Raw genomic sequence first — 14,623 nt, 5'->3', positions numbered from 1 at the left:
GTTTCTGGAATCCAGTAACAAATTTAAGAATATGTTGGGAAGTAATGAAGGGATTGAGGAGGCGAAACGTTTCTTAACATTTCCTGATGTTTTACGCAGAAACTCATTGTACTTTATTTGAAAATAAAACTTATCCACTTGAAGCTTCTCATAATCAGGGACTGAAGAACCTCCGAGCATTTGCTGAATGAATCTGAAGGAAAACCAAAGGAGGATCTTAACCAAAATTCTCGAGACGTGAAATTTTCAACAACTAAAACCAAAGGATCATATAGTAGCAAGGCAAGATTTTACAGAAACCTTTAAGAACAGTAATCTTATTCAAGACCTATGCAAAATTCTCAACTACTTTCTAAAGAACATGATTAAATTATTTTCGTTGACCTAATTCATATTAGGATTTAGTTCAGAAAATAAATGTATCACTTGGTTCAAAAAAACTGGGTTTGAAGATTATTTCACTACATTATAGTATTTTCTCAGGACATAATTTATTATGGTTATAAACAAAATTCTTTTCCAAAACTTAAAAAGCAGAGGAGGCTTGTCATAAAGCTCACACAAAGCAACAATAACTACATTGAAGACCACCACTGTGTTGGCATAAATCAAGTTATTATTCAGAACATATCGTGTTTAAAAAAACATAATTGTCGCAAAAGGTTAAGTAATGGTGGAATACAGAAAAAGAAACTACACCTTTGGTGAGAGTATCAAGAACTCCACTCCACTGGACTCGATACTTCGTGAAAACTTCTTTCTTGGCTTCCTTCTCTTACTCAAAACATACCAAAATTCAGCACCTAATGAAACAGTAATGGGCATCACCAGATCCTGTGAAGAAACGAAGATGGAAATAGAATAGGTTACACATATTATTCTTTCTCTATTTCATTCAGACAGGATGGAAAGTAATATCTATATACCAAACAAAATTTGATCTTTGATTTAATCTCTTATCTTGATGCATGGGAAGCTTTGGCCTATTTCGAGACTTGAAGGGTCAAAGAAAACAAAGCATTCTCTAATCACTCATTCCATCAACGTAGCTACCGAATACAAATGATCATAGATATCAGAAACAAAAACCTACCCAACTGACGGCTTTGATTCTTCGTTTCAACTAACAACGACAGACCAACTAAATAAATTTGGCTTTCAAGTGGATTCCTCCACTGAATAATTTAATTTAAGATAATGAGCTCCTATGAAGTTGATAAACAGTGTTAAAACTCTAAATAAATAAAAATGGTCCATAATATACAGACTCATAAAAATGGTTTTCATCAAATAACAAAGTTATATAAGAGAGAAGAGTTATGAAGAGAAATAGAATAAACATACTGTATATTCCAGAATGGAATTATGCCAGACCAACAGAGGTAGTTGTTCACATGTGTTATATCGTAGACATTGAGATGAACCTGTGTAACGCCATCTCCCCTCTTCTCTTCACTCCCTCAATTGAGCCTTAGCTCAAAGTAGGCAACCACATTTTTACTCACAATTGTAACTTGTAGTATCTCAATTAACAGTCACGGTCGATTCATCCCTTTCTTCCTACGACTCTCCAAGACCAAAAAAAAAAAAATTAAAATTTCATCAAATTAGATAGAATATGTATTATCTCATTCGAGACAGAATCAAACTCGAATCTCGAAGTTCCTTACTCTAAGAACACTACATATCAGTGGGTCTGCTTCAGTTCTAAAGTCAGAAGTTGTCAGCAGGAATCCAAAACTTTTTAACATATTTTTAGGTCTTTAAAGGAATACAAATCTCCAAAACGTAGATAGAGAGAAAGCAAACGATGAGCTAAATAAGTGGGAACTAACAATGTTTTATATGCAAACGAAAAAGTGATAAGCGATAAAGTAGATAGAGATAAAGCAAGAAAACAAACATCTCAGTGGTGGTCAAAGTTCTAAACACGTATATTTTCATCCTTTTTTTAAAAAACAGAGCAAACAAATCATTGGTGGTAGTAATCTTAAACATTGTTAATTCATCAAATCTCTAAACAGATAGATTACGAAGATTTCACGTAAGTGGGAACTAACAATGTTTTTATTAAATAAGTGGGAACTAAAAACCAAAATTTTTTAGAAGATTGAAGATTGGAACTAAGTTAAATAATTTGGAACTAAAGGTAAAAAAATTGAAGATTTCATATAACCTTTTCGTCGATGAGGAGCATCTCCAGGCTAATAAGCGTCGGGGTTCCAAGCCTCCCAGAAGTGTATCAGAGGGAAGCGCAGCTGAGTTTCGTGGGTACCTAGAGAGATATCTCTGGAGAACATGACTTCTTCATCAGAAGCGGATGAGACAGGGGAATTTCCATTTGGTTTCGTCGCCATGGATTGAGATTAGAGCGGTTCTAGGGTTTAGGTTTGTACAAAGAAAGTTGAGTATATAAAGAAGCAGGAGAAGAGGGAGCTGAAACGAAATCATAATGAAGAAATTGATTGATCGAAGTTGAGTATTGATTGTGTAGAAGACGAAGAAAAGAGGGAGCTGATACGAAAGAAGTCGCTATGGTTTCAAGCAGAGAAGACGAAGTGGTAGGAGGTAGATCCTCGTGACTTCCGTCGTCCTACTCCTTTCATTTTTTTTTTTTTCGGCGTACGTAAAATAAAGTCCAGACGTAATGAAAATGAAGCCCACACGTAAACCCACTCTAAATAATAGATTAACTTGAAGTCCATACGTAAACCCAGATATTGAAGCCCATCTGATGTGTCAAAATGAAATGTTGTGATTGGAAGAATATTTTTAGTGACGTAGATAGCCTAACTATTGAGGATATTCAACTTTTAGTATTGTACTAGGGCAGTTCCCGGGCTACGCCCGGGTTATTTTCTATGAAAATATTAAAATAGAATATTATATTAGTTTAATATATTTTTGTGTAAATCATGTTTTAATGTAAAATAGTGTTTGGATTAAAATAATCATTGAATGAAAAAAGGTATTATCGATAGCTATTAGAACTTAATGATACAATGTTTATTTTAATTGACATAGGAAGCAGTAATGTAAATTTAAAAACAGTTGGTAGATCAGTTTTAATATTTAAGTTTGTTATAAATCATGTTTAGAAACAGAGTAAAGTTATTATCATTATTAAGAGCAAATGCTAAAGTCTTAAAACAAAGAAGCAGAAATTATAAATAAAATGGTATAATTTTTTACGGAGAGGGTGGCAGATGTGATGGGAATTTCTTCAGTTAGAGAGCCTGAAATTTATTTTGAAATAAATCAATGAACATAACTTAGTAACAGGAATCAATTTACTTAACTAATAGAATAGGGAGACGTACTTGAAAGTAACGAGGTATTCATCATAAGGGAATGAGTTTTAACACTGATTCATTTCTATTGATAGCTCGAGTACTGCATAGGAGATAAATGTGAATTATTAGATAGATAACCCCTAAAGAAACTTTCAATGAGATTCTGAGTTTAAATTTTACTTACTGTCATATGAACGAAGGCGGTTGAAAATTTCTTTGTAGACTATGTTCTTCACTTTTAGTTTGTGTGAGTCTTCGCCTTTGATGATTTTTAGTCCTGCTTTGCTTGTTACACGTGAGAGAGCCACATAGAGTTGACCATGTGCGAAGACCGGTCTAGGTAGATATATGATAACCTCTTTTAAGCTTTGCCCCTGGCTTTTGTTGATAGTCATTGCATAACACAATCTGATAGGGAATTGTCGTTGACGTAAAGTAAACGGTAGCTTTGTTTCACCATGCAAGAGGACAATTCTTGGGATCAAAACTTCTTTTCCAATGTGTGAGCCAGATATTATATTTGCCTTAAGCACTCTTTCGCCTATATGGGTTAGGATCATACGGATACCATTACATAATCATTTTTTATGATTTATGTTTCGCAGAAGCATAATCGGGGCCCCAACTTTGAGAGTGAGTTTATGAGAAGGCAATCCTGGAAACTCCATGGAATTGAGATACTCAATCGCGTATAAAGTATCATTTTGATTAGATTGAGTTTCCGAAACCTCAAAGCTATCGCAACTGTAGTAGTCTCTTGACTCCCCGTCGGTTTTGGAGATTGTATATGCATTGATTTCATCGACTGTATCATTTCAGGGTGTAAGTATAGCTTTATCAGTGTAGGAACTCTGGGAGGCCTTTATTTTGTTGACATCACCAAACGCATAATCGAGAACTTGTTTTAATGACTCATCCTTAGTCTTTTGGACCAATGAATTGTCGACGATTATCATTTGGTCATGGTAGGCATCGTCCTCATCTTCTTGTCCTGATTCTAGACGACTTTCTCCGACTTTGAGAAGCCACTCAGAGAACTTTGTAAAATATCTATAGACGGTTAATAAATAATGTATTCATAATATGTGAGTTTTAAAAAAAATTAATACAGTAATAGATAGTGCAAAAAATAATTAAAAAAGGTTTATCATATATTAAAAATTAGTATTTAGCTAATTATTAAATATTTCATAAAAATAAAAATAATTTATTTTAATGGTTTTTGAATTGATAATATATGTATATACTATTTGAAAATTATTAGGCCCGCGAGTGCAAGCAAAACACCTATCATTCATACAAAGAAGAAGAAATTCATACGATATTATAGTTGTCTTACCTATAAAACTTCAGGTAAAACTTCTAATAGTATAGTTAGTTAACTTTTTAATAATATATGAGAACTCCAGCTTCTATTATATGTAGTAAATAAAAAAATAACTAAAATACAGTTCTTTTTATAAAATCAATACACATGTATAAATTACTTTTATGATAATGTTTGGAATCATTAATTAAAAAAAAATACTAAAATACAATTCTTTCTATAAAATCATTATTTATTGTCTTTATTTAAATTTGTAAATATATTTCTAAACTTATGTACGATTTTATATTTGTGATTTTAAATTTTAAAATAAATGTTAATGGGTGTCAAGTTGCATTTGCACATATAACCATTAATAGACTGAAAATATATTCATACATAAGAGTAATTATTTTAAGCATAGACGTGTACAACAACGATTTCGAAATCCTTTTTTTTTTAAAATATAAGTCTTTCGAATTGTTTCACATTGCTTTTAAGATTTAATTAGGTTAATATTATTAAAAATAATTTGATTTTTTTTTCTTATTTTTGCAAGTATATAAAAATAAAATTGTGTATACTTTTATATATCTTGGTTCGGTATAAGTTTAAGTGATAAAAACTTTAGGTTCTAGTTATTCAAGAATTACGTAATATATTCTATTCTATAAGTTTGACACTATACGGTTTTGTAGTGTATAGATCTATATATATAAAAGAAGGTTTGCATCACTCCTGGGGTATCCACGTCATCGTCCACCTCACTAATTCGAAGCCTGACGTCGCGACACCTGTCCTCTTCCAAAACGCTGCATTTCGTCTTTGTTCTTCTTTTTTTTCTCTTTATGTCGTCTCTTCTTCTCGCCTCTTCTTTTCGCCGTAATACTTCACCAAAACCGCGATCACCTTAAAAATCGGAGACATCCTTCCCGGTGAATCTCCGGCGTACACACGCAGTCCATCAATCAAAATCACACCCCACTCGATCTCGAACACGGAATTGGGTAAGTCATTGATACCAGATTCGTGTATTGAGTGAAAAAAGTAACGACCTTTGATCTCTTATGAGCATCTTTTGATTTGATTTTTTGGGAATTTAGTAAATAACCTTATCGCCATCAATGGAGAACGGAGGCTCCACCTCCTCTTCCTCGGGATTATCATCATCTTCCCTTCAAGCCTCTATGCAAGAATTCAAACTCTTTGAGACTCAATCGGTACCATACTACTTCCACCTTTCACCTTTTGATCGCTTGGTTAATTTGTAGCTAACATGAATAGTTGGTCAAACGAGACCGGTTTTGTTTATGTCACCGTCGCCATACCTACGGTTTACTGACACCCTTCATTTTGTATTATTTTTCTTTTATAAATTTGCTCAAGAGTGTTAGATTTTGCTGACAACTCTGATTTAGATTGCAGGATATTATACCTTATTATTTTGTTAAAGTTTTGTTAACGCACATCCGCTTCAATGACGAAGGAAACAGGGAGTTTCGGAAAGAGGAGGAACAAGAGTCACACTCTCTGTGTGAGAGATGTGGAAAAGAGATGTGGCCGTCGCAGCTTCCACATCCAGAAGAGCCGTTGCTCCACCTGTGCTTACTCGCAAGAGACCTACAACTGGAGTGTGAAGACAATCCGTAGAAAGACTACAGGAACTGGAAGGATGAGGTATCTTCGCAATGTGCCTCGCAGGTTCAAGACCAGTTTCAGGGAAGGTACCGAAGCTAAGCCAAGGAACAAGGCAGCGGCTTCATCAGCTTACCCTATAACCCTAATTTCTCGATCGACGATTGCTGATCGTCTGCGACCTTGACTCTCTGACGTCTTATTTTCCTCTCGCCATCTGAAACGGTCCGAGTAATGGCGTCGTGTTCCTATTACTTCTTTGATTTGAGGGGCATGAGAGTTTCTGAGAGCTATAGATAGTGAGAGAGGAGAAAATGAATGATGAGGTCGGAGCTTCGTCGTTTTAAATTGGAGATTCTCTCGGATTTTTGGTGAAGGAAGTGCTGGCAAAGAAGTTCAATAAGGTATCCTCTCATCGATTCACTTTTCCTTATTTTTCTATGCATCTGTTTCTACTCAAGCCCCCCTCCCCCGATTTGAGATTACTGTTTTCTCTATGCCTCTGTTTCTAGGCGTCTTCACCTCCTTCCCTTTCCCGGAAGTTTCTTCACTGGAATCTGTACCTTCACCAGCGCATACCACGGTGGCCGGGATGACTCGAAGCCAATCGGAGTGGGCCTTCCAGAGGCTTCTCAAGGAGATGTCCGGTTCCAATCAAACCAACAACGCAATCGATCGGTGGTGGAAGTGGTAGTGAGTATGTATTTTAGATCTGGTCAACTAAGTGAGGAGGAAGATGATTATGGAGATGACGAAATCGGAGACTCGCTGGGACTCAACGGAGAAGAAGACGTTTTGCTTCTTCCTTGCTCCCCAGCAGATAAAATACTAATTAATCCAGCTGCTGCTGAAGCTACCGTATTGTTGCTTCACCAGTCCCCTCAGCCATACAAGGCCCGTAGATTCATTCTTGGTAAAATTCGGAATCCCAGTGAACTTGAAGTAACATCTGTTTGACTGAAAGTGTATGTTTGTACTTTTATAAAATTCTCAGATGGCATCTGCTAGGTTTCAAGCTGCTGCAGGCTATTAAAGAAGCAGCTAATCATGGAATGGAGTTTTATTTCCACTGAGGATAAATGGGGTTTGATTTGGTAATTTTCTCTTCTTTTTATGCTATTTTGTTGATCAATGCTTAAGCTTCCACTTAGTTGAGTTGAGCGGTTGGTATAGTAATTTTATTACTTTGCGAATATATTTGGAGAAGTCATGCTTCGCAATATAGTAACTTTAGGTTACTGGAACTTTATTTCTAAACTGTGGAACCTGCTACTTCTTCACTGTAATGGACAGAGGCTAAGTCCTTTGGTGCTCCTGGAACCCGTGTTGCTGAATTATTATTTAACACCTCCTTGACAGGGTGAGATTTGTGCGTTTGAATCTGTGCTTACTGCATTTTTTTTTACCTGAGTTTGATATTGGGCTGAGCAGATTTGTGTTTTGACCTGCAGTTAGCGGCAGGGACATTAGATGGAGTTGGAGTCGAGCAAGATAGAAGAGAGGAGATGGAGTTGGTTCAGAAGCGAGGGAAGAGAGATAGATGAGAAGCTTGATGGTGGTGGAAGAGCAGAAATGTTAGGGATGATTGTGAAGGGTTATTAGTGGTAGATTGATAGTATCTTTGATAGGTTTTGATGGTTTAGGTAAACAAGGAAATGTTTTATGGTTTTGTAAACGTTTAAATATTTTTTTTTAGTTTTTATAATATGTTTAATGTTTTAATTACAAATATATATATTACATTTAAAAAAAATTAGTTCGGTAATTATTTTTAATAAATTTTTAGATAATTAAAGACAAATTAATAAAACGAAACATTTACTATTTTTGTATAACAAACTGCTATAGGTAAAATCAAATTAATTAGTTTTAATAACATTTGTATCACATTATTATAAATATAACAATTGTTATTTTGGCTTAGATAATATAAGCTACTCACAGTAACAAAATGTTATTTTGACTTAGATAATATAAATTTTTCCTTAACAATTGTTATTTTGACATGATCATTGCATAATTATATGCGGACATCACTAATCTTATTATATTAGATTGTTCTTCCTAGATAATGAAAGTTACTGTTATTTTAATTCAGTCCAAAAATATTAATCAAAAATAACAGCATGATCTTCAAATTCTATTTATTTATTTTTTGTTTATAATATCGTTTTCAATCTACAATTTTTTTAAAAAAATGCTTCATAAAATTAATGTAAATTCATATAAATAGTTTTTATTCCTAATTTCCCGCCCGTAGGGCGGGCCGACCCTAGTTTACAATATAATCATATCACATCACATATTTCTCCAACATAGTTATTTGATGTTAACATAAACAAATAATTTGGACAGAAAGAAAAAAGATGATATCAAATTATCAGACTACATTAGAATATTTGTATTATATAAATGCAGTCAATTTACAATATGCATAGGTTTGTAGATATGTCACAGTCAATATTACATAAGTATCATGTGGTAGAGTTATTATATATTATTATAGATACTACGGAAGTAAAAGTTTGTCGTACCCAGCCCACAGAATTTTGACAGAAAGAAGAAAGATGATATCAAATTATCAGACTATATTAGAATATTTGTATTATATAAATGTAGTCAATTTACAATATGCATAGGTTTGTAGATATGTCACAGTCAATATTACATAAATATCATGTGGCAGAGTTATTATATATTATTATAGATACTATGAAAGTAAATGTTTGTCGTAGCCCACTGCAAATGAAAGAAAAATGTGAAGCCTAGATGTGACTGAAGCCCATCTGATGTGTAAAAACGAACTGAGCTGATTGGTCGATTATTTTTGATGATGTGGACAGTCTAATTGCTCACTATATGCAACTTTTAGTATAGTATATAGATATTGATATTTAATGGAGAAATCTCTCAAAAAAGTTGAAAGATTCTCCAATTAAATATTTAATATAATTGGTGAAATTGTGGTGATAACTGTCTAATACAAATGTACAAATATGATTCATATAAATGTACAAAACTGTTGAGGTAGATGAGAAAAAGAATTTTTTTGCCACTAGTATATCTATATAAATATGATATCTATATAAAAATTTAGGAAGACAATCTCTTTGATTTAATCGAACATATATCTATATAGAGATTCCATGATTGGTGACATAGAGAATCCCCATTCACTTGAGAGAGAGAAGACAGAACAGAAAATTTAATTGGTGTTAGGAAGCTGCAAAGAGCTTTGAAATTCAGACATAATATTATATATTTACTTGTCTTCAGAGTTTAGGGGTTTTGCTATATAATCACAGAGTATATTTCTCTAAACAAAAACAAACTTTTCAGATATACATTGGGGATGATTGGTTGGGGCTGTAGATGCTCTGGACAGCCAAAATTTAGTCTACAGCTATATATCTCAATCATTCAAGCTTTGCTTTTCTTAAAAAACTCACAGCAAAAAAATCTCTGCAAAATCAAAATATAGCTGTAGAGAGCTTTATTTCCAGAGCAAAAAATTAGTGCTTTAGAAATCTACAGCAAGGAAAGCTACAGCAAATAAATCTACAGATTAAATTCTACAGCAAAAAATATAAAGCTACAGCACTTACCAATCATCCCCATTATCTATCAGAAGAAAGTGTATCTGTAGAATTCACATTTCTGGTCACCTAATCGTTTGGCTATAGTTTAAAAAAATTTGACTGTGAAATTTTACACTTTGGCTATAGTTTCATTACTCGCAGTCTTAGAAGTCAGAAACATTAAGTTATTGCTGAAAGTTGTGAAGATTATATTTTCTCAGTGTATGCAAAACAAGTTAAGATTCATGATACTTTAATAATCATAATATATATAAGAGTTATCTTGTTACTTTTCAGATCAAACATCTTTAGCCTATGCATCCTGCAGGACCTCCATAGTAAAGAGATCTTACCCAAGGATCTCTATCCTCATGAACATACATTGCTCTATAACACTTTGAACTGGTCTCGTGTTCCTTGAGACTGTAGGGTTCTGGATACACAAAATTCCCCATACCATCGATGATTCTGATATCGTTCACATAGGCTGCTTTACCTAATCCCTCGCTAGGCCAATGCCCACTTCCCATTTCTGGAGTTTTCTCTATCAATGGACTGTACACTTGACCTCCCCAAGCTGCATAATTTGCTCTGTTCTCAAATCTCGCGGCCTTGAACAATGACGCTGGCCAGTATCCAACGTTCTCATGATTATATGCAAACCACCAATCTCCCTTGACACGATCCTGTTCTCAGATTCATGAAAAAGATGAATATCCAAATGACTTTATGAGACATGATGATAAAAGATAAGTAGAGATTACTTTACCTGATACAAGGTTAAGTCTATGTCATATTGTGAACCATTATAGACAGAAAGTGGTTGAAGAAAGGAACCAAGTGGTATATTCTTGCTGACTTGCACAAATCCAGGACATGTTATATCGTAGCAGCCAAGATTGCTTCTTTCAATCTGTTAGCGCAATAAACTTAAGACCCTAAGAAGCTGAAATACATTAGTTCAGGCACAAATAGATAACTCAAAACTTACACTCCAGTAGGTGTATAAGCGAACATGATCTTGCGAGAAATGGTACAGGGATGGATTCACCTTTTGTATATACATATGCCAAAACCATTTGTTAGCTTTCATATTCATGTGATCACTTACTAATAGAAGAAGGACAATAAATCACACTTACCATCCACCCAACAAAAATGCTGGCGAAACGTTCTTTAGGCCCTCCAGCAACTGCTATGAATGCAAGACTGATTTGGTCTTGTGAGACTTGTGGTTCCCACAGGTTAAGATGCCCTTTTACTCCAGTAAAACTTTTAGGTCCATAGTTAACCGTTGCAACCTAAAATCCATAAAGAACAAAGATACTAAGAAAAATAAAGTAGAGAAATGTTGGTTACATAATTACTGTTCTTACATAATATTGTCTAGTTCCATCAGTGTTATTTTTCTCTGTAAGAAAATGTCTTGGGCCATTGAACCCCATTGTTTTCAAACGCTGTGCATGCAGAAGATCTTGCATTGTAGTCCTTTTAACAATTACTGTTCCATCTGGACAGTTTATGCCGTCTGGCAGAAGCAACAAGGAATCGACTTTACTTGGAATGTTGTTGCTTGTGATCCATTCAGGTACAGTTCTTGGCTTCATCTGCATATAATCCAATGTGTTCACAAAGTCAATCATTCTCTAAAGAGAATCATCTTTGATACAACAGACAGAGGAGGAAGAGGAAACTCTATAGAAAGAAAAGAACCTGAACAGAATGGTTTTTGAGCAGAGGGTGATCAAAGGCTAGTTGTTTGTGAATCTCGATACAGTCAAATATGTCACCCTGTTCTGTCTGTTCAAAAGACAAAATGATTAGATATGATTCGTAGTGTAAGCATCTAAGAACAATGCAGGACAACCTTGAAACTCTTGATTGCAGGTTTGTTGATAGCTTTGAGTTGCCTCTCCAGTTCATTCTTCTCTTCTTCAGATGGTATTGCTTGGTGTTTCTGAGCTGCTTCGGTGACCAACCCAAGAGTGATTGTTAACAGAACCAGTAACACAAAGTTCTGCAAGGGAGCCATTGGTTCTTATCTTTCTTCTTCCTCTTCTAAGATGTTCACTTAGAGAAAACAAACAAGTTTTTAAAACTAAATAATATTTACTGTCACTTATAAGTGATAGAAATTTAATTTACATACAACACAAGTTAAGTATAGTTTATAAAAATAAATACACTATGATTTTGACCAAAAATATATATTTAAGACTGATCATACTTTAAAATTTGAGAATATGACTTTAAGAATGGAAATCTGAGTTCATTTATGAAGTTCATTGCTATGCATCTGCATAATTTGTATTACAGAATGCAAGACACAACATGAGACTGGAAGAAAAGTCAAGATGTTCTTCGAAAAGCTCTTATAGGTTTTGAGAACATACTGTCTAGTAGGTGTATAAGGATATAAGCGAACTTCGATTCAGCCATTGTTACACCTGACTACCTGAGGTATGTATATATTGATACGTGGGTTCAAAATCTTGTATAATTTCTACTTTTTCAAAATTATTGTTGAATGTCATACAAATGAATGCAACAAATCAATGACTTAAATTCACCTTCCCGGATAAGAAAAGCAAGGTTAATAGATAAAAACCGGTTAAGCCATTATAGGTATGGGTTGTAAGCCACAACTGCACATCATACTGTTCTTGAGCAGAGAATTGATCAAAGGCCAGCTACTTGATAATGTCCACGCAGTCCAATATGAATAAAACCCACACCCATGTTAGAAACTAAAGCAGTTAAATGGAGAAGCTTTAACTTACTCTTTGGAAATCTCATATTTGAAACATACAAACAATACAGAAGCAAGCGAAATCGATGTTTTCATTGCATCAATTGGTATCAGAGCCGTGCAAAATTCCTCTTGACAGAGACGTAATTAGCATGGCTTTGGCACCAATCGACGTGATGAAAACGAGGCGATGGAACTATTGAGAGCTATCGATGTTTGAACAAACCCTAATTAAGGTGTACATATATATACAGTGGTTGAGGAGATTAAACAAACCCTAAAATCCAGAAAGCCCAAGCCTTATTATTACTACTAGATCTTTTGTCCGCGCTACGCGCGGATAATGGCTAAAACAAAGTTTTCAATAATTTATTTTACATATATTTGTATTGTTTAACAAAACTTATAGTTGAAAAATAAATAAATATAATGTTAGACTAAATAGAAAAAAATAGTGATTGATTGAATCATTGTAGTTAACCAAGTGATCGTTTGATAAGTACTATTAATAATACACAAAAGTTTTACAAAGTAATGTTTTTATAATTTTTTTTAACCAAAAAAATTCATTTTATTTTGGTATAAATAATTGTGCAATTTTTTCACTTGTTGTTTTATATTTTCCATTTTCAAAATGTTGGAAGAACATAATCACTATTATAATCTGAAAAAAATTTAGGGTATATCTAACTAACAAAACTAAGTATACATATGAATTGACTTTTATGTAAATTTAACATATTAATATAAATTTAAGATCATATATTTTTTTTTATTATCAATATAGTTTTTTTTTTATTTTGATTATTTATAAAGTGGACGATATTAATTTTATCCTTGCCACCAATATTTTGGAAACCGGATCGGACAATGGCTCAGTATTTTAATTGGGTCAGTGGTCGGACCGGTTCTGCCGGATTTTTAAATTTAATATAATTTAAATTTAAGTAACTATATATATGTATAATTATAAAATTATTTTTTATAAAACTTTATATTTTTGTTAGATCTAAAAATAATATGAAAATAAAATGAAAAGTTCAAAATAATATAAAATATATTGAAAACTAATTTAGTTAGATAGATAATAAAAGCTAATATAGATTTTTTTAATGTAGTCTTGTTAAAACGTACAGTTATTTTTAACTTGATTTTTTTAAAGGCAACAAATTTAATATCGATCTGCATCATTGGTTTAGTGAGTATGACCAAGTTTTAAGTGAATTTGCAGGTTTTCAGTCCAAATCCGGCTAAAAAAATTATTAAAGAGAAATTTTATGTTTACCATTTTCATGGTACCACTTTTCATCTTTACCACCACTAAATGGACATTTTTAAAAATACATTTTTCATTAAGAGGTAAAAGACTCATATACCCTTGTTATATATATATAATAAATCATTATTTACATAAATAAAAAAATTATGTTTTCTAATTATACTTTTTCAAATTTGAACTTTTTTATAAATGTCTTTTTCTTGAATTGTTTTTTCGAAATTTTTTGTTTTATTTTTTTCAAAATTTCTTTTTGAAAATCAAAAATTATGTTTGAAAATATTTTAAATTTTTTTATTGTGTTTATTAACGCTTTTTGTGTTAACATATTTATTAAGAATTTTTTTTTACGCCTATATTCAGATATATTCAGAATTTTTTTTACGCCTATATTCATCCAACTTATTTCAATTAACTAATTTTATATTTAAAGACATTAAAGAAATAAATACAAATTAAAACCAAAAAGACTAATATACCCTCTCGGCGAGGCTGTGGCTATCAGTAGCTTGGCCTCTTCTGGCTCTAACGTGAATGTAATCTTTGGGAGGCTCTTGTTCGCTCGCTCTCTTCACTTTTACGTCTGTTGAGATGCTACCATTTCTTGGCTTTTTGCTTTTTCTTCCCTCTACTCCTTCCTGATTTGTAAACCACCCGAACATTTACGTTTCTGCCTGTGATTCCTAAACATGAAAGCACATTACAAGTTGACTTAATTTTTACCTTGGACTTAGACCCATTTCTGGTCTTCCTCCGTTGGTTAGCTCGGTTAGCTGAATGGTTACG

General features: G+C 33.2%; 2 protein-coding genes across 2 annotated transcripts; one reads left to right on the top strand and one right to left on the bottom strand.

Moving 5' to 3' along the window:
- The first annotated feature begins 5,860 nt into the window (after positions 1–5,860).
- LOC103869655 (60S ribosomal protein L37-2) lies at positions 5,861–7,959 on the top strand. Its single transcript, XM_033272829.1, has 3 exons — positions 5,861–6,638; positions 6,747–7,594; positions 7,686–7,959. Exon 1 carries the CDS (start codon positions 6,077–6,079, stop codon positions 6,419–6,421), a length of 345 nt encoding a protein of 114 aa, XP_033128720.1. The 5' UTR covers positions 5,861–6,076; the 3' UTR covers positions 6,422–6,638; positions 6,747–7,594; positions 7,686–7,959.
- On the bottom strand, positions 6,728–13,074 carry LOC103869643. Its single transcript, XM_033272826.1, has 7 exons — positions 11,680–13,074; positions 11,532–11,612; positions 11,189–11,419; positions 10,955–11,113; positions 10,804–10,863; positions 10,582–10,725; positions 6,728–10,498 (listed from the first exon to the last, which is right to left on the bottom strand). Exons 1-7 carry the CDS (start codon positions 11,842–11,844, stop codon positions 10,121–10,123), a joined length of 1,218 nt encoding a protein of 405 aa, XP_033128717.1. The 5' UTR covers positions 11,845–13,074; the 3' UTR covers positions 6,728–10,120.
- Positions 13,075–14,623: the final 1,549 nt, after the last annotated feature.

This window comes from Brassica rapa, chromosome A01 (genome assembly GCF_000309985.2).
Source record: "Brassica rapa cultivar Chiifu-401-42 chromosome A01, CAAS_Brap_v3.01, whole genome shotgun sequence".
Taxonomy (NCBI): Eukaryota; Viridiplantae; Streptophyta; class Magnoliopsida; order Brassicales; family Brassicaceae; genus Brassica; species Brassica rapa.
Note: the sequence above shows the minus strand (reverse complement) of the source record. Positions and strands in the feature narration are given on the sequence as shown.

What these genes read in the sequence shown, in the direction of transcription:
- LOC103869655 (XM_033272829.1), top strand. Translation starts at nt 6,077, where the DNA reads ATGACGAAGGAAACAGGGAGTTTCGGAAAGAGGAGGAACAAGAGTCAC.
- LOC103869643 (XM_033272826.1), bottom strand. Translation starts at nt 11,844, where the DNA reads ATGGCTCCCTTGCAGAACTTTGTGTTACTGGTTCTGTTAACAATCACT. An exon ending in CTGCAATCAAGAGTTTCAAG is followed by an intron (nt 11,613 to 11,679) that starts GTTGTCCTGCAT and finishes TCTTTTGAACAG; the next exon opens with ACAGAACAGGGTGACATATT. An exon ending in GCTTATACACCTACTGGAGT is followed by an intron (nt 10,726 to 10,803) that starts GTAAGTTTTGAG and finishes TTGCGCTAACAG; the next exon opens with ATTGAAAGAAGCAATCTTGG.